General features: G+C 33.5%; 3 protein-coding genes across 4 annotated transcripts; 1 reads left to right on the top strand and 2 right to left on the bottom strand.

Moving 5' to 3' along the window:
* Window positions 1-2,863: 2,863 nt before the first annotated feature.
* On the top strand, window positions 2,864-5,791 carry LOC114390783. Its single transcript, XM_028351664.1, has 2 exons — window positions 2,864-4,948; window positions 5,028-5,791. The coding sequence occupies exons 1-2, from the start codon at window positions 4,804-4,806 to the stop codon at window positions 5,687-5,689; spliced, it is 807 nt and encodes a 268-aa protein (XP_028207465.1). The 5' UTR covers window positions 2,864-4,803; the 3' UTR covers window positions 5,690-5,791.
* A 240-nt stretch (window positions 5,792-6,031) lies between these two features.
* LOC114390782 (stromal 70 kDa heat shock-related protein, chloroplastic) lies at window positions 6,032-9,174 on the bottom strand. The gene is made up of 7 exons (XM_028351663.1): window positions 8,559-9,174; window positions 8,126-8,458; window positions 7,880-8,022; window positions 7,686-7,784; window positions 7,412-7,601; window positions 6,869-7,267; window positions 6,032-6,683 (listed from the first exon to the last, which is right to left on the bottom strand). Exons 1-7 carry the CDS (start codon window positions 9,060-9,062, stop codon window positions 6,282-6,284), a joined length of 2,070 nt encoding a protein of 689 aa, XP_028207464.1. The 5' UTR covers window positions 9,063-9,174; the 3' UTR covers window positions 6,032-6,281.
* A 2,687-nt stretch (window positions 9,175-11,861) lies between these two features.
* LOC114390940 (shaggy-related protein kinase kappa-like) lies at window positions 11,862-17,625 on the bottom strand. 2 transcript variants are annotated; one of them, XM_028351877.1, is made up of 12 exons: window positions 17,321-17,625; window positions 17,118-17,210; window positions 16,976-17,035; window positions 16,615-16,887; window positions 16,090-16,164; window positions 15,025-15,081; window positions 14,796-14,936; window positions 14,643-14,693; window positions 14,141-14,236; window positions 12,825-12,899; window positions 12,628-12,730; window positions 11,862-12,319 (listed from the first exon to the last, which is right to left on the bottom strand). In XM_028351877.1, the coding sequence occupies exons 1-12, from the start codon at window positions 17,459-17,461 to the stop codon at window positions 12,231-12,233; spliced, it is 1,254 nt and encodes a 417-aa protein (XP_028207678.1). In that variant the 5' UTR covers window positions 17,462-17,625; the 3' UTR covers window positions 11,862-12,230. The 2 variants fall into 2 exon arrangements, with proteins under 2 accessions (XP_028207678.1, XP_028207677.1); XM_028351876.1 differs by having other exon boundaries at window positions 11,870-12,319; window positions 12,825-12,908; window positions 17,321-17,624.
* Between the last annotated feature and the right edge of the window lie 2,524 nt (window positions 17,626-20,149).

Raw genomic sequence — 20,149 nt, 5'->3', positions numbered from 1 at the left:
TTCAATCTTCAATATGCTATTACAAGATAGTCAAATAATATATGAAAATATATACTACTAAAATAAGCTATCGTACTAAATAAGTTTACTTCTGATAAAATTAATTTATAAACTCTTAAAGCAACTTGCCAAATACACTCGTATAAAAAAATCAAAAATAAATGGAACTAAGTTTTGTAAAGAAATCAATTTAATGCAAAAGAAAAAACTACAAACAATATAAGTGACTTAACATTTAGTTAAAATATAAACAAATAGACACTAAATTATGATAAAAGTGATTATCATCTCTATAAATATATTTATTTCATGGCTTGTTCTTATAAATAATTTTTTCCTCGGTTTTATTAATTTGTATTATAAAATTTGTTTTTATGATTCCAGTCATTGTTGATGATGACATGATATATTTGACACATATATGATTTTTTTTTAAAAAAATAAGGAGTAAAATGAATATTTTTCAATATAATAAAGATTTATATAAAAAAATTATAATTTTATAAGGTGTGAAAAAATATACAGAAACTAAAAGTGTAAAATATCTTTTATAAGAATTAAAACTAAAATCATAAAATAAATGTATTATGATGAGAATTAAAAATATATTTATGCCTTATCAAAATTATACGTGTCATAAGTAAAAAAGAGAATAAAATAGAATAAATATTTTTAAGTTGTTGATAATTATGAGAAATTAATGATTAATAATATAAATTTTAGGATAAATATTCAATTTTATTCTTGAAAGTGTCAAATGCGAAAAATGTCATCCTTAAAAAATAATATTGTTTAGTTCCTGATGTGAAAAAAATGATGACATATTAATTCTTCCGTTAACTCATCAACGTTAACGTTAAATTTTATGCATATGTGACACATATAATGGTGATGTGACAACATTTGATATTTGTAACTTTGTGATGAGTCACTTGGAACTAATTTATCGACAAAATATAATATCTTTAGAGATGGCAAAATATAATATCTTTATAATCTCTAGTAAAATACAAAAGGTCACATTTTTTCACCCACCTTTATTAGAGTGAGAGAAAGTCTTTGTCTTTTCTTCTTTCTGTCAAGAGTGAGAGACAGGACTCTCACAACCTCCATAGCCATCATGGCAAAACTTTTTTATTGCATCATTTGAAGACAAAGACAAACCTATGTCATATACACCACATGAAAGGTAAAGTAACTAATCCAATGTCACTAAAATACAACTCGATGACAAATAAGTCCTTCAATAATAATACTTAATGTTAATGTCGTCCATGAACAATACCTCTAACTACCAATATAGTCCACACAATTAATTGACCAAAACCCAAAATATGGAACCCGTTGAAATATCCACCAACTAATAACTTACATTACAATTTTATTCACTTACAACACCCTTAAACCAACCACAAGTAACAAACCACCACCAACATACATCTCAGAAAAACTAAGTATTTTATAATATTTAGCTCTTTATGCAACTCGTCAATCTTCACTTTAATTTCTTCTATTCACTTTTTTTTAATAGGATACACCCATTCAAAACAATCATAGCTTACATCATCTTGCACATCAAATCACAGCTTCTAAATTCAGTCAGTGCATAAATTTTTCATGACACAAAGCAAAGCTACAACAAATAACATCTTATGACATAAATGAAACCAACCTTTGACAAAGGACAAGTGTAGAACATCCTTCTCGTTATTTTTTTCGAGGTTCAAATAACCTAATCGTTACATTCCTTATAACACTCATTGCATCCACTACTATTGGAAGACTCAAAATCACAATGGCTGTCAATAATTTTACACTTTCGTTTTGCTTCCACTAAACCTAGATGCTAACTTTCCACCCATTTGATATCAACCCATAAAGTTTGATACAAGTCATTGATCAAACAAGAGAAAAGATAGTCGTTTGGGAGAAGATGTGTGTAGATTGATTCGTTAGGAAAAAGAGAAAGAAGATTATACAAAGGAAGAGAGAGAGGAAGTAGTTGCTGGCAATCAATGATCACAAATAAAGGGTTACATTAAAAAAAAAAGATAATATTTAAAATCAACAAAATAACCCATCGTATTCATTAACTGTTGTGATGAGTTAACGAAAGAACTAATACATCACCATTTTCTCAAATTTGAGACTAAAAAATATTTTTGATATTTCAGGAATGAGATTGTTAGCACTTAACACTTTCAAAGACAAAATTGAATATTTACTTTAAATTTATATTATTAATCTTTCATATATACCAAAATTAAACATTAGGGTTTAACTTTTTTTATATAAAAAAAGTCTTAAGATTAATGATCTGAAAAGATTAGTAAATTGGGTGATAGTATAATAGATTTTTAAGCCAAAATGGCTGAAAATTAAACTTTAAACAAAGAGTGACCTGGAAAATAAATTTGTAAACGAGTGATATTATATACAGCTTTTTAAGCCAGAATGAATGAAAAATTGTAATACGCACGAGTTTTGGACTGTGGTTTGATCCGTCCCATCTCATATCCAGATGTAGTTCCGTATGAAAGCTGCAAATGGTCCCTCAAAATTCTTCATTTTTATTAAAATAGAAAACGACCTTGTACCGACCAAGCAAATGTAGCAGTCCATAAACAAGGCTAACAGTGCTTGTATAAAAATATCCATGTCTATCAACTACTTCCTCCGTTTCTTCTTTTTATTTGGTCATTATGTGTAAAGATAAAAAAATACAATGATTTTAATAAAATTATGGTGGAATTCCTTATTTTTACTTTACAATAAATATATGAATAAATTAATCAAAAATTATAAGACGAGTAAAGGTATAATTAACAAAATAATAATTAATGAGATGGTGAACTTTGTAAGCTATAAATAAATAGAAACAATTTTTTAAAAAAGAAATCCAAGGATTAAAAAGGAAGAGATAGTAGTATTTTATAGCAATGAGCAGTTAATGAATCTGCAAGGCAACGAATATTGAGGGTGGAGTGGTGTGGGGAAGCGACATGAATTGAATGTCTCTAACACATGACATGTGAGTTTCTGATGAATGACTTTCAGTAAAAACCCGTAGGTAGAAAATAAAAAATTCCTCTGGCTTCTGGCTTCTCAAAATGAATGAATTGAAATCCAGCTCTATTATCTATAGTCAAATATGAATTAATTATAGCTGCTACCTACCTTCCCAATGAATGGGTATTCGAGGATTAGCGGCGATGATGACAGCAGCAGCCGGAGATCCATGGATCATGAGGGAGAGAGATTTGGAGTCATACTGGGAAGGAGTGCTTCAGTGTCTTCTTCATCTCAGTTTCAGAGGGCTTTCTCAATGACAAGATCTTCATCGGTTTCAGAAAGATACCGCAGGATCCACGACCAGGAGGACACGCCAATAACAACATCACCTTCTATTGCCTCTAAGAAGAAGCAGAGAGGAGGCGCCAATAAGATCCTCAAAGCCTGTAAGCGCCTCCTTCGACTCTAGCTCTGCTTTCGGAGGATCCTCAAATATTTTACCATGTACCACTTTACTACTTTTCAATATTCATTCATCCATCCACCAAAACTGTATTAATTTATGCCTACTTTTTATTGGAAATTATCAATCAAAACATTCGGTTTGATAGCAAGATCTGTCGTATTCAAGGTGTCTCACGACTCATATATACATGGAATCACCATAACAATCATTACTGGTAGAGATGTACATCTCTGGTTGGATAGTGGTGAAATCACTAATGAGTAATGACTTTTGCTTTCTTGAATTTTTTAACTAGAAAAAAATGTAAATTTTTATGAGACCTAAATAGACAAACCAACAAATTGCTAAAGACATAATGAAGTCTAAATATTTTCATTGCTTTGCTTTGTATTCGAATTTCGGCTTCAGATTTCTATTGTTAATTTATTTCAAAGGTTTTTTTTTTTTTTTGATTAGTGTTTATTTGCTAAAAACAAAGTTTTGGTTTGTTGGTGTTTTGATGGATATGGATGTGAAGTGGTCTGATTCACTGTACGTTGGTAGAACAATAAGGAGGATTCCCCCGGTCTGAGTGAGGGAGCACAAATCTGTATTTTTTTTCTTTCTTTTTCTTTAATTGATTATGAGGATTTTTAACTGTTAGAAATTGAGATATATAAATCAAAATAAATAGGGATAATTTTTTAGCCGCTGACTAACGCACCATTACCTAACTGGTGATAGAAAAATTTCTAATATATCACGAATCCAATGAATTTTTTTTATTAGATCCCAAAGCAAATTTAAAAACTTATTAGAAATTTTAAACATATTTGAGCTCAAAAAGTATAAATCCGTGTTAAATGTATCACACAGGTAGGAATTAAAGAGATCTAATCCAATTGATTGAATTTGATGCATGAATATTATAAATTCCTTAGTACGTAGATTACTACAAATAAAAAAAAATAACAAAATAGAGAGAAAGGGATATAATTACAGTGGCTCCAATTACGTACGGTTTCTTTTGAAACTGTATAAAATTATTAAGGTGGCTTTTGAATAAAAATTCTTCAAATATTCATAACAAAATTTAGAGATTTAATTTTGCTTGGTCAGAAGATGATGTCCGTTTATAATTTGTCATTTAAATGTTAGAGAGGAATCAAAATTGGCGATGAATAAGGTGAGAGGGAAGGGAAGGGAGCGGGAATAATGGTTGGTGTGTGTTTGAGAATGAAAGGAGAGACAGATTCTTTGGCAGAAATAGGAAATAGAAAATTGGTCCTCTGATCTAATATTTCTTTCTATATCCTCTGCTCTGCTCTGAATGCAATGAAATAATAATGGGGGACGAGTCGCCCAGAAACAAAGTGAAGTTCCTATGCAGCTACGGCGGGAAGGTCCTTCCAAGACCCTCCGATGGACTCCTAAGGTATGTTGGAGGCGAGACTCGTGTGGTTTCTGTCCCTCGTGAGATCACATTTCCCGGTATGTGTATGTATGTATGTGTATTCGAGAGAAATGTTACGTTAATATGTTATGTGATGTTGAATGTTTGATTTGTCAGAGCTAATGAAGAAGGTGAGTAGCATGGTGGAGGGAGTCGGAGATATGGTTCTAAAATACCAGCTGATACCAGAAGATCTGGACGCATTGGTGTCGGTGAGAACAGAGGAAGATGTGAAGCACATGATCGAGGAGCACGATCGGCACCATACTGGAGCCTTACTCCGTGCATTCCTCTTTCCCCCTTCCAAGCAAACAGGTTTGGTTGCGTGCGAACCGTATCTGTTGGAGCAGCGCTACATCGACGCCATAAATGGGATCATCCGAGCAAGCCCCAGGAAGGGCTCTGCCTGCTCTTCCCCAAAATCAAACTCCCCCGATGCATCCCCTCGCTTTTCCAATTCAAATTCATTGCATAGAGTCCAAAGCTCTCCTACCCTCACCGACCTTGGTGTGTTTTTGGATCATCAGCATCAAGGCCAACAACAGCAATATCATCACCCTAATTTTCATTTTTCTAGACCCCCCCAGGATCCTCAACGGCTTGGTGCAGGAAGGGTTCCCTCTTTTAACTATCATTACTCAAACATCACCAGACAACTCACCCACAGAGGAGACAGAGGAGGAGGTTACGCCTACTATGATGACTCTCCGCCATCCTATGCCCATGATAGAATTCATAGTGTGTCCAGGAGTCCTAGAAGAAAATCTATCTGGGAATGAATACCGTGTAATCTCTTATTTTCACAAATTCACCTATTGCTAACTTGTATCATATTTTATACAGGCCAGCCCACAAGTGTTAGATAATGTATTTTACGTAAATTACTAGTTTGTTTCTCGATTCAGCAATCCAGCCAACACAATCTGCCGTAAAATATATAAAAACATAAAACAAATACTAACCAATACCTTTAACAAAAGTAAAATATCCCACCATAATTTTAAATGATTTTTTTACTTGTTAATTCCTTAAGCAATCACCTCCGAAGAGTGGTTTGCAACGTTAAAGTAAAGGTTGGAAGAATCGTTTTCCCTGATAATCTGTCATCACGTTTCATAAGCTTAGTGGAACGCTTTCAGCCTATATAAAATGAATTGCACCCATAATAATACCAGTGTTACTGAGACAAAATTCCAGGGTACAAAGCGAGCATCAATGAGCACCTATGAAATCCGTGTCTAATTTTTGAAGGAAACACACACCTACTCTCCATTGACAAAAATCATTAAGAATTTGGAACAGAAGAAAACATATAACGGGGAAAAAAATACTAACATATACTCTCTATGGGTGTAATTAGCTGGCTGCTGCTCATTTAGAGTCGGTGAAATCTGCATCGATGACATCTCCGTCGGGTCCCTTACCTGAGGATTCTGAGGGGCCAGAGTCGGCACCAGGTGGTGTTGGCCCTCCTGCACCTGCAGCTCCCGGCTGGTTGTAAAGGGACTGACCAAGCTGCATGACTTCCTGGTTCAGTGCAGCCATGGCATCCTTAATAGCTTGGGTTGAACCCCCAGAAATTGCATCTTTAAGCTCCCCTAGTTTTGCTTCAACCTTCTCTTTTACAGGGCCAGGAACCTTATCTCCAAGCTCTTTCAATTGCTTTTCTGTCTGGTACACCACAGAATCTGCCTGGTTCTTTGTGTCAATGGCATCCCTCTTTTCTTTGTCTTCCTTTGAAAATTTCTCAGCTTCGTTTACCATTCTCTCCACCTGTATGTCATTCCAGAGTTAGTCCTAAGCATCATAAAAAGACTCCTAACTCAAATGACCCTTCACATTGGCACTTTTTTTTTTTCTTCATAAAAGAAGCAAGCAACTGGCAATTAAAAAAAAAAACACACACAAACAACATAAAAAGGCTATTAAAGTAATTGATTGTCAGAGATAGTGGATACCTCATCTGAAGGCAAGGTGCTAGCACCAGTAATGGTAATATCTTGCTTCTTCCCTGTGCCTTTGTCAATAGCAGCGACGGAGAGAATGCCATTGGCATCAATGTCAAATTTCACCTCAATCTGGGGAACACCACGAGGTGCAGGAGGGATACCGTCCAGGCGGAAGCTACCAAGTGATTTATTGTCCCTAACAAATTCTCTCTCACCCTGAAGGACGTTGATCTCTACACTGGTCTGTCCATCAGCAGCAGTTGAGAAAACCTCAGACTTTGAGGTGGGAAGGGTAGTGTTTCTGGGGATAATTTTTGTCATCACACCACCTAGAGTTTCCAGACCCAAAGATAATGGAGTGACATCCAACAGCACAATGTCGCTGACATCTCCAGCCAAGACACCAGCCTAAAAACATAAATTACAATAAGAAGCATTAATTAACAAAAAAATAATATGCTATCCACAAAACAAAACATTTGAGCAAACACTGAAAAGCTTAAACAAACATTCTCTGTCCCCTTCCAATTAATGATAAAAGCCAAATCCCACCTGAACAGCAGCTCCAAGGGCAACCACTTCATCTGGATTGACAGTGACATTTGGGTCCTTGCCAGTCAACTTCTTTACAAGCTCCTGAACAGCTGGGATACGTGTTGATCCACCAACAAGGATGACTTCGTCAAGATCCTTAAACGAGAGTTTTGCATCCCTCAATGAGTTTTCAACGGGTGTCCTGAGCCTGAAACACAAGTATTACTGTAGCTGAGTAGTTTGTTCAGCTTTAGTGAAATCATGTTTGCCATCCATTCATCAAATTCAGTACCTGTCAAGAAGATCTGAACACAATTCCTCAAATTTAGCCCTTGTGATGGTGGTCTCAATATGTTTGGGTCCATCAGCCGTGGCAGTTATGAATGGCAAACTGAAAACATATGGCATTAATGTCAACAGTGGTTTGGTAACAAGAGCACAATGAAAAAGCAACAGGATAGGATTGAGGAGAAAAGTAAATAATACCTGATGTTAGTTTGAGTCAATGTTGAGAGCTCCATCTTTGCTTTCTCGGCTGTCTCAGTGAGACGCTGAAGAGCTTGTTTGTCTTTCAAAAGGTCTATGCCTTCATCTCTCTTGAAGTTGGAAGCCAGCCAATCAACAATTCTCTATAATAGGAAACAAGCAGTTAGCAAGTAAAAAAGAAAATCATTCATTACTCACACTACTAAAGACAAGACAAGACAAGAGAAGAAAGAAGGGGAAAGGTACCTTATCAAAGTCATCACCACCCAAGTGGGTGTCACCAGAAGTAGAGAGGACCTCAAACACTCCATCACCAACCTCGAGCACAGAGACATCAAAGGTGCCGCCTCCAAGGTCAAAAACAAGGATTGTTTCATTGTTTTTCTTTTCAAAGCCATAGGCCAAGGATGCAGCGGTTGGTTCATTGATAATACGAAGAACCTCAAGACCAGCAATCCGACCGGCATCCTTGGTGGCAGTCCTTTGGGAGTCATTGAAGTAAGCAGGCACAGTAACAACAGCCTTGGTAACCTTATCGTTCAAAAACTTGGAAGCATCATCCACAAGCTTCCTAAGAACCTATAATATATAATAAAACAGTACAAAAGTCTTGGTATCAATAATAATAACATTAGATAGCAACATAAGAACGAGTAAAGTAAAGCAAAAATAGACAGACCTGGGCAGAAATTTCCTCAGCAGCGAACTGTTTGCCAATGGCGGGGCAGTCGAGTTTGACGTTGCCGTTGTCGTCTCGGATGACTCTGTAAGAGACCTGCTTGGACTCTTCGTCGACCTCAGACATCTTGCGGCCGATGAACCTCTTGACGGAGAAGAAAGTGTTCTCGGGGTTGACGACGGCCTGACGCTTGGCGATTTGGCCCACGAGCCTGTCGCCGTTCTTGGTGTAGGCCACGACGGAGGGAGTGGTTCTCTGGCCCTCGGCGTTGGTGATGATGGTGGGCTTACCGCCTTCCATGGCGGCCACGGCGGAGTTGGTGGTTCCCAAATCGATACCGACGACTTTCTCATTAACGACTCTGAGAGGGCGGAGCCTCCTGGGAGTGGGTGCGGACTTGACCTTGATAAAGGCGGCCTTGGTATTTAGCCTCTGACCTAAAAATAGGGTTCGGGAAAAGGAAGGGGTTCCGAGGCCGTGTATTTGGGCGCTTGAGCAAGCCATAGATGGTGATGGTGATGGTGTTGGTGTTGGTAATGGAAGCCCTAATCCTAATCCTCGAGAGAAGAACAAGGGTTTTTCAAGAGGATGAGGCTTATGTTATGTTCTCAGTGCTGCCACCTGTTTATATTCTAGAACCATCTCCTCCTTTCCATTTTTAACTCTTTTCTTTTTATATTTATTTTACTGTGTAATTCTTAGGATCTTCTTTTCTCACATCTCTCAAGCACAGACGTTCTTTATCGCCGCATCCCAACACTTTTGGATACTAATTAAATATGTTTCAGTTAATTTTTCTCCAACATGATTTTAAAATTTAAATATATGATCAAACAATCTGTGTATTGATAATAAAATCTGGTAAAGAATTTTCAAGTTACTCTATAAGCCATTTGATTTCAAAGTGAATTGTAACAAAATTTTGAAAAATATGTGACTAAAGATAAATGAATTCAAAATAATAAGAAATAACTAACCAAAATGGTGCTTCAAGTTAGGCCATTAATTAACGGCCACTTTATCAATTTTGCTAGTTGATAAAGGTTTCGACTAATTTTATCTTCAATGGAGCTCTTTTACTTCCGATTTTTGCTCTTTATCTTCAAGGTCTACCTTGCTAAACTTATCTTTCTTAAATCACCTCTCTGATCATTCCAAGTTTTGGGACCCGTAACAAACCAATATTTTTTATTGACTTCGCTTGACTCTATTTTTATCAAATGGTAATCTTTTAATAATTATAAATTTAAATAATTCAAAATAGCTTTAGATATATTTATCTTTATTCTTATCCTTAAAATTTGACAGCGATCTTATCATTTGGCGTTATCAAAATAAATTTTGAGTGATAATACTAAAAAAATAAAAAAATAACTTTTAAAAATATAAAAAAAATTACTTGTTTGCTCATGACTAAGTTTTGTTCCTTTATCATTTACTTTTTCGACAAACATATATATGGCTTAATACCCCATTTGATTAATTTCTCGTTGCCTACATATGCAATCCCAAAGACAATAATTAATCTTTATTCATAAGATTTTTGTAATAGCTTCTATAGCCTATTAGGAGGACCAAGGCCGACACTGACTATGATAAACCAAAGTTAGGGGAGATGGTATTAGATACCCCAGTAGTCCTAGCCTAGCCGTAAACGATGGATACTGGGGGCGCTGTGCGTATCGACCCATACAACGCTGTAACTAACGCGTTAAGTATCCCTGGAGAGTACGTTCGCAAGAATGAAACTCAAAGGAATTGACGGAGTTCGCACAAGTGGTGGAGCATGTGATTTAATTTGCAAAACGAAAAACCTTACTTGACATGCCGCGAATCCAAGTAATAATGAATTAACTGATGTAGCACTGCTATAGAGAAAAAAAATTAAATTATCACATATAATAGTAGTTTTATTTTCAAACTTCTTCTACACCCGTACAAATGTCAGCCAGCATTGCACCTTACATTAACTAAAACCATTTGAACTGTAGTTCTGCAAGGCACAAATCTTATAGCAATAGTTATATATTATCTACCAGTAGTAGCCACCCAATTACCACAAGCTGTCAAAGACCAACCTAGCAGACATAATTGACTCGCTGATCCTCTAAAAAAAAATGATTGGTAGTATTATGGAATGCTCAAATGATGCTAAAAACACCTTTAATATCCTAGTGGTTAATTAATCTCCCTACTAATATAATTAGAAAGCCACAATAAAAACGACAAGACAGGTAGCAATTGGTCTTCATATCAGAAACGGCTTTCCTCGTCCTGCATGAAGGTTGTCCATCCAAACCTCCATTTCCTTAATTATGATAATTGAAAATTGATGAGCTTCCTCACAATGACAGAGAAAGAGTTATCCGGCTCCAGCTTGCAGAGTTGCAGGTGTTTAGCCGCCTCTGCCCGATCAATAAGGTAAGCCAAGACAACAAGAATGAAAGGGTACGTTTATGTTTTTGTTTCAAATTTAATAATATTAACATTAATATTTTTTTTCTTTAAATTTATGCATGAATTTTATTTTTTAAAAATATAGTATTAACTTAATTATAATTATCAATATTGTATAATAAATAACATTAACATTAGCAATTTAACTCTTCATTAACGTCAAATTTTGATTTAATCTGATCTTAAATTATATTTTAAATTTATGCATAAATTATAAATTATATAATTCATAGCACTAAAGTGAGCAATATAATTATTCATTAAATGATTTTGTTTTACGTTAAATCTGTGCATGAATCTGATTTCAATTTTTTTTTAAAGGATTTCAAAAAAAAAATTTAAATCTTTGCATAAATTATATACACTTAATAGAATTAATGAGAGCAATTTTATTCTCCAGCAATGTCAAATCTGATCAAATCCAATCAGCGTTTGTTGTGAAGCTTGTAATTTTGATTAAAAGATTTGAATCAAAATTGATATTTGATTTTAGTAATTGTTACCTCTTTTAATCAATTACTGAAATCAAAATAATAGTTATTTGATAATCGTCTGACTTCTGGATTGAAGGTAAAGGACACGTCAAGATTGGAGGCTTCTACAATGTGACTAGAAGTAAGCAGTATCTGTGCCTCCCCTTGTTAACAGGGAGGGTCAAGAAAAATGAAATAACTTCAGTGAGGTGAAAAGGTAGAAAGTTGAATGAGGCCTAATGGAAGACTAACGTCTGTGCTTTGTCTTCAATTCCTCTCCAAGTTAGAGTTTGGAGTTTAGTCTACATCAAATTTGGTTGGTTAGGGACTGTTTACTTTATCCTATCAGAGTTTAATATGATCGGACAACAAATACTATAATGGATAAAATTATTCCAACATACATAACACATCAAACCAAACAATACAGCGTATAAACTATACTATACTATTATACTATAACCTAACACTATCATGTCTTTATAAGTTATAACAGAGAGGGCCTAGAATAACCAGAGGCACATGTCTGACATAAATATACATGAAAACGTTGTCTCCTGAACAAAAATAGAAAACAAACTCCTTTGACGATAAATAAATTCAAAAAAGAAAAAAGAAACTTTTCATATTATATAATAATAATATAATCCTAGTAACTCTTTCTGTGGAGTTTTTCTCGGATAAACCGGATAATTTACAACCTGCTAGTAAGTGACGACAACTTAGGAGGGTACGGGAATTGCTAGGTGTGCAAAGCCATAAATAAGTTCTGTTTACGCGCATGCTCTGGAATAAGCCGATTGATGACATCAGGGGGTACACCAGAAAGTTCTGCATGAATGAACAACAAACACGAAATTAAAGAGATAAATGCAAATTATCATTTAGATTTAAGACAAGTGAGTAAATCTGGTGTCATTCACTCCTGTATATGCTAAAATAGCCACTACCATTGTTGTTTTTTGGTTACAGAATTTGCTTTATAACCCTGACCCCACATCATAGGGCTAAAACTCACACCAACAACAAATCACGTGTGTAGTGAAACAAATCCATTGTTGGCTGGCTTTAAATAAAGCTATTCCAAATAAACTTCACTAATAGATTGTGCTGATCTATGAGAAACTACTTAAACTCACCCTGAGGTTTAAAATTAAACAGTGGAGGAAGTGGTCGACCATTAGGAAGGCGGGTGTTTGGGTCCCTCAATTCATCAAAAAATGGATGAATGCAAGCTTCCAACTGCAGTGTCATAATATCATGGGTCAAATAATTTTATATTATCCCAGGTGAGAAAAGTAAATAATTTTTAAAAAAATGGAGACATTCAACTTACTGCAGTGCATCTCAAATTGGGAGAGTACTGAAAGAACCTACAGACAAGGTCCACTGCTTCTGGGGGTAAACGTTTCTGAAAAACCTATCAAATTAGGATCATATCACAGTAAATCTCACAGTCAACCAAGAATCCTTTGAAATAATGTAGGTTAGACATTCATACAAGTTTTACCAATACTTTGCATATGCTCAAATTGAATAGCTTCACACACACACACACACACACACTCGAGAGGGACTAATGTATAACATCAACTCAACCCAGACATTAATGCCTATCCCTGGTTTTAGAATGTTTAAAAACGTCCCCGGTCCCTCACCAACCATTAGGAAACTGAAACCAAGTTTGAAAAATGCAGCCTATAATTTTAACTTCTGACAAAGTACTGTTCTACCCTCCTGGTATCTCTGGACATGGAACTAGGAAGTATCAACAATTGTCTACCTACATCAATGATTAATCTAGTATTACTGCACTACTCCAGTCCCATACCATATCCAGTGTGGCAAACAAATCAAAAATCAAAGAAATAAGTTGTGACTCCTTGATCTATATTCAACTTTTCTAATGCAACAGTAACTTAAAACAACAATGTATATCATCCTGCAATATGTACAATTAAACTACAACTAGGAAGTGGCACACATACATGGATCAAATAAAGAGAAAATGTAGTGGGGATAAAGGTGTAGAAAAATAAGTAAAAGTTTCTATTGCTTCTAAGAGAAAACAATACAGAAAAATTTGTCACATTAAAATAATATCATATTGAAATCCTTGCACAAAGAAGACTAATCATCAATACTAATGTAGGATATTAATTTTTTTTTCCTTCCAAAATGCACAACAGTATAAGGGATTATTCATATTATTATTATTTTGAAAAAATGGTGCTGGGGTAGGAAGGAAAACAATTGTCGAAAGGATTCTGCTTCTCATTTATATGAAACATCTCGGTTACCTTTTTTTCCCAGTGAAATGTCTCACTTATAAGGAACAATCTACATTAAAATACTGGATGATAATACAGAAATCACCATATCCCAGAAATCATATTCAAGCAGCCTCAATTACTCAGCTCTGCCAAATACTTAGAATCGCTAGAGGAAAAACATGCAGATGCAATTAGATGGACAACATTGATGCAAGTATCATTTATAAGAAATGCATAGTATCAGTACAGGTTCAACAATGATTAAACTGTAGCTCATCTAGGCAATGAATTAGCATATGCAAATTTAACCTAAACCCTGAATTACTACAAACATTCACAGTAAGTTACAGAATGTAAGTAAGCATAAGAGACAATGAACCTTGTGCCATGGATGAGGTTTTATCTGTGGAAACTTAAATTCAGTATAATTTGGGTTCATGCACTTTATCTCCTCCCTGGTTGGAGTTCCCAAAACCTGAAATAAAAATCATTAGATTGTAATTGTTCATGACTCCATTGGGAAAATAGTCTACAAAACTTTATATCAGAACAATGACAGAACTTGGTAAACCTAAATTACAAAACGTACAAGTAAAGGAAAATTTGCTTTCTCTTCGCTCTATCCCTCTCAAACCAAGACAAGTTAATCAAGCATTGTAAAACATTTCTACATTTAAGACTGGAAATCATCGCTATAAACAAAATATATATATCCCTTTCCTTGAGCCAGGATGCAGAGGAAATGTAGAAATCCCCAGAACATATACCATTTCTGGTAGACCCAACCGAATTTACTGTACATATGATGTCTAAAAAGAATATTTCATCATCTAAGATAGTAAATCCAGATTAATTGAAAAACATGGATGGTAAATCCTTACCTTGATGATTTCAACTAGCTGATCAACTCCACTCTCTCCAGGAAACAAGGGCTGCAAATCAACTTCAACTTCAGGAAAATGAAAAAGAAGACAGAAAACAAAGAAATGATGAAATGAGAAAAATTTGTCACATTTTTTTCTTGCACCAAATACCTGTCCAAGAAGTAATTCAGCCATTACACAACCAGTTGACCATATATCTATGGCAGTTGTATATTCAGTGGCCCCAAATATAAGTTCCGGAGCACGGTAGTATCTTGAACAGATGTAAGAAACATTAGGTTCTCCTTTCACCTGATGAATTAGAAGCACATGGATGAAACTTGAGGACAAAAAACAGTAGCTTCCATTAACCAACAGAGCACTTAGATCAATATCTTACCAACACTTTTGCACTCCCAAAATCACATAGTTTCAGCTGATGAGTGTGTGGGTTCACCTGACATGAGTAACATGCATTTGAGCCAACCAAATAGTAACAAATGGCATCACAGGTATATTTGCTACAAATTGTATCATCTTTCAGTTAGGTTAAGCCATTGTTGTAAAGGCTATAAACCTTCACATATCTTTCACATTGGATAAGAATATATTCCAAGAGAGTGAGATGTTAAAATTTTAAAAACAAAAAGTAGAAGTTGTCCATGACATGCTACCTGAATTTCTTTGACCAAGTGATTAGGTCATGTTATTATTAATATAAAGCCATTTTTGGGCCTCCATCCAGCAACTTAGGATTATTTTAAAAGAGTTTGTCTTTGACATGAACAATTAAAATTATAGTATACAGTAAAACCAGCATTCATAAACTATCCATTTCAATGCAAACTTCATTCAGTTTAAGACATCGTCTGCTGATTCAAGCAAACTGCAATTGACAAGACTTTCAAAGAGGAAGCCACCCATATTTGCACATGCAGAGAGATGGGAGGATGTGGGAGCAAGCAGTCAGACATATTTCAACAAAAAATAAAATGATAATCGAACATAATAAGCAGTGTGGATAACCATCTTCCATTCATCATTTGTTTGAGAGCATAACATACTAATTGCAAGAGGCATGAGCAAACATGCATGTAGAAGACCTAGTTGGGAGAGTAGATTAGATAGGTGAAACCATTAAAAAGGATTTAGAGGTCAATGGTTTGTCTACAGATAAGATTTACGAACATTATGACACTATTGGGTGCATGTAGCCAACCCTACCTAAAGAGAAAAGGCTGGGTTGTTGTTGATCACAAAATATTAATTGCATTTCAGTAAGGTTTCCTACTGTCCTTTAAGTGTATATTTATATTGGATATGAGAGTGTTACAAATTTTCAACATCGTAATTATCATGTAAATAAAAATAATATCATAATAAATGAGTGCAAGTGCATTGTGAGACATTGACTACAAAATAAGTTCCACATAACAAACAAATCAATAACTCAGAAATATCTTACAAGTAGGTTCTGAGGTTTGATGTCACGATGACATATACCAATGCAGTTATGTATATAAGCAAGGGCCCTGCAAATCTGCAGCCAAAATCAGAAAAAAGAAGAAATAAATAATCAATGGACTAGAAATTAATAGGGATTTAAAATGTGTAAATCACACAATACTTTACTTTCCTTTCCTTCTACAAGTCTACTGCTCATATACAAACGCAATATCCATTATGATTATTTTTTTTACTGTTTTGACAATTCTTTTGAGATAGAATTCCATATGTGAGAAACTGGAACTCAAATTCGTCACATCAGATAAAGCTAAAGCTGAGGAAGTTAATACGAAAATTAAACAAAAACAATTAAGCAGGGATTACAAGAGATGAGTTGGCATTTCATGGGCTAATTAATATATTATTATCAACACCTTGATACGGGTAGGTTATTCATAAATTTAAATACTGTGGGGATTGCCTCTTGCTATTATTATATGAATATGAATTTCGAGATCCAACTGAGAAGCAAGAAATTACATACCTGGTAGGTATAAAGCTTTACATATATTAAAGGCATTCGCTGGTTAATCCTGCTATAGCTCCTGGCGATGCGATTCACAGTTTCAGGAACATATTCAAGTACAAGATTCAAGTAAACTTCTTCTTTGTCAGTCGTTGAATAGAAACAATGCCTAAGGGCAACAATATTTGGATGATCCAGCATTTGCATAATTTGTAACTCTCTATTCTTGTAGCGCTTGTCCTGGAGAACTTTCTTGATGGCCACAATTTCTCCCGTTTCTCTACATTTGGCCTGATAAAAGCATTAATAAAATGAAGAAGGTATCATCAGCATGTCTGAAATACGATAAACAAGATGGGGTTTACAAAAGAAAACTCACTTGAAAAACAACACCAAAAGAGCCTGTTCCCACAACATGCTCAGAAATATAACTAACATTCTGAAAACTCAAACAAAAGAAATTATGTCAGAGGAGTTATTAGTAGTCAATAGTTAAAGTAACCAGAAGAGTTGTATGATACCTGCTTAGATTGACCATTTCGGCCACCAACGCTGGTTCTTATCACGTGACCAGTCTCAGCACCCAAACCATCAATGATGTCAGGCTCACTATCCTGAAAGGGTAGGAAAAAAAGGTGGAATTTAAGAAGAAAGAAAAGTTAGGGCAATATTTTGTAAAAGGGAAAAAGAAGAAATGAAGATAAATTTGAAGTGAATGACTGACTCTAACGTCCTCGTGGTCTCTCAAAGACATCTCAAGCATCTCTCTGCCAAGCCAATCGACGGAACTGGAAGAACCCCTGAAGCCACCATTAACAGACCTGGAACTGCCCACCCCACCACTTCCAAGGCTAGCAGACGCCATCGATGATCGATGATCGATGATCGATGATCGATCACCAACAATCCTCCCTTCTTTCTGCACTCATCAGATCTAATCACTCAAGTTACACTTTGTGGTGTCTTACTCTTTCACTTTCCACCCATTCAATTCTACACCATCTCTCTCTATTCATTCTGTTTTTTTTTTTTTAATAATTAATAATGATGTTATATATATAAAAAATAAAAATACAATTGTCATACATGTCCACTTTCCAAAAATCCACTACAAAGTATTCATCATATATCTCTCATCCAGCAATCTTGTTAACTACTTTTTTTCTTTTAATTCTAATTTTAAGTAGTGACAAAAGATCGAGTTCTTGGTATGTCTTGCTATGGAATTTTTTTTTCTTTTTTTTAACAAAGATATTTTTTTAATTTAATATATAATATCGAATTTAAATATTGTATATACAATTGTTAAATACATAATGGAAAGTATTTTCATCCACAAAGATTCTAACATAATTGTTTTCGATCAAAAATATATATCTCCTTTAAAAAATAAAGAGTACTAATTAAATCATTCTCATTATTAGTCCATCTTTAATCTTTTATTATTTATAACTATTGTATTATTAGTCTTTTAAATGTTAAAATCACAATGCATTTGTATTTTTAAGAATAAATCATATTCTTTATGGTTATTTTATTTATATTGTTTAAATTTAAAAATTGCATTTCCCTTTTTAAAGAGAGGCTATTTAAATATAAATCAACCTTTTAATATTTGTCAACCAACTATTATTATATTACTTGAAGAATGAATTTCACTTTCTTAATTAAATATCCTCAGCGCTCTCATTTCTCTCCGCAATAGATACATTATATATATATATGCTCACACAATAAGAAATTCTTAACACTCAAATATAGTTATAGACAAATTATTTATTTATCATGAATTTTAATTACAATATATTTTAAAATATCTATATTTATTATGAATTTAGTTACAATAAAATTTTATAAATATTTATTTATTAATTATAATTATTTAAAATATATTTATCATGTATAATGCACATAGTAAAATATGATTTTAATTTGTTGCATTGTTAGAATAAAAAAATATATTATCATTTAATAAAAAATCATCATAAATATGATTTTTAATATAATTATTATAAAAATAAATTTTTTTATCATACGTGCCTAATTTTTTTAATGGAAAAATAATCATACATAACTTATTTATTATTAGATGATAATATTTTTTTTTACAATATCAATGTGTAAACTAATTACTCTTAAAATACTAGTTATAAATGAGACACTTTTTTCTTTATTTTACAAATTTTATAGTAGTTATAACTAATTTTAAACACCACCTAATTTTGAAAATTATGATGTAAAAAAAGTTTCAACTTTGTTGTTGGGGAATGAATATGTAATTTTCAAAATGAAAAGGAAATGTGATGTAATAATTTAAATGATTTTTAAAGTAAAATAGGATAATAATTCTCTCCATTTTAGGTGATACGCGTGTCTTATGAATAATTTAACGTTTTCTCTTATAAATATGACTTCATAGTATATTTTATATATTATGTAATGTAATATACTTCTTTTACCTGAAAAAATACATCTAAATTTTATTTGTGTGTTGACACATAAGAGGATTAAAAATAAGAATAATTAAATGGGAAAGAGATTTGAAATTATATTATAAGTGTATTGCAAATTTTTAAAAAATTATAGTTTTTGTTTTTTATTTTAATTTCTAGAGTAGTACTAAATAAGTATTTTGTAGCTAACATGACCGAACTTGAGCTCGGTCTGGTGGTGAGCTAACATGTTAATATAGAGTTTTAGGATTTGAGAATCAAAACATAATGTGTTGTTTAGTTAATTATAGTTTTAGTCTAATTACATATTTTATCATCTAATAATTATCATCATTTTATGAATTTTATCACTTAAATTTTTATTTTTTTGTATATTTTACTATATTAGTTTTTTAAAAGAAAAAATTATCAACTAAGTCTTTAAATTTATATAAATGAAAAAACATGAGAATATGTCAGTTCTTTGACTAAATCAAAATATCTTATAAGATTAATCTCTGACTTTCAAAGTAGAAATGTCCAAAATTCACCCAAAAAAAAAGTATTTTGGAATTGCAAACTTCCATTGGTAATACGAATTGCCAGTGTTGTAGTATAAAAGAAAGACGCATTCAAGTGTATTGAGTAAACTGGAAAGTCTAAAATGGCATATTCTGGATATAAAAAAAACCGAAAGTGACACATATTGTGGATGATGTAAGTAATTTTGATTCCTTTGGCACGTTGTTTTCAAATTGGAACAGTATCATTTATCATTATTATATTCTTTAAACCAATGCCTCAAACCAGCGCGTATCAAGGAAATGTAACATAAAAAAAAGTGGTGAACCTAATTAACCTAACATATATACGCAGCTTTGTCAAAAGAATTGTATCATATCTGTGAAGTGAAGTGGTCCTTCTTTGATCACATTTCCGTAGACCTCAGACACACTCACTTAAAAATATAAAATAGAGCAATAGCAACATCTCGACTCTACTCTGAATATATTAAAATTAATTAATAAAAAAAATTACACATCTTTGCTCAAATTAATGTATAATATTCCATAGTATGTTGTTTTCTCTCTGCATGCATACTTCTAAAAGCAAGCCTGTCC

This window comes from Glycine soja, chromosome 16, assembly GCF_004193775.1.
Source record: "Glycine soja cultivar W05 chromosome 16, ASM419377v2, whole genome shotgun sequence".
Taxonomy (NCBI): domain Eukaryota; kingdom Viridiplantae; phylum Streptophyta; class Magnoliopsida; order Fabales; family Fabaceae; genus Glycine; species Glycine soja.
This window is presented reverse-complemented; position numbering and strand designations above follow the sequence as displayed.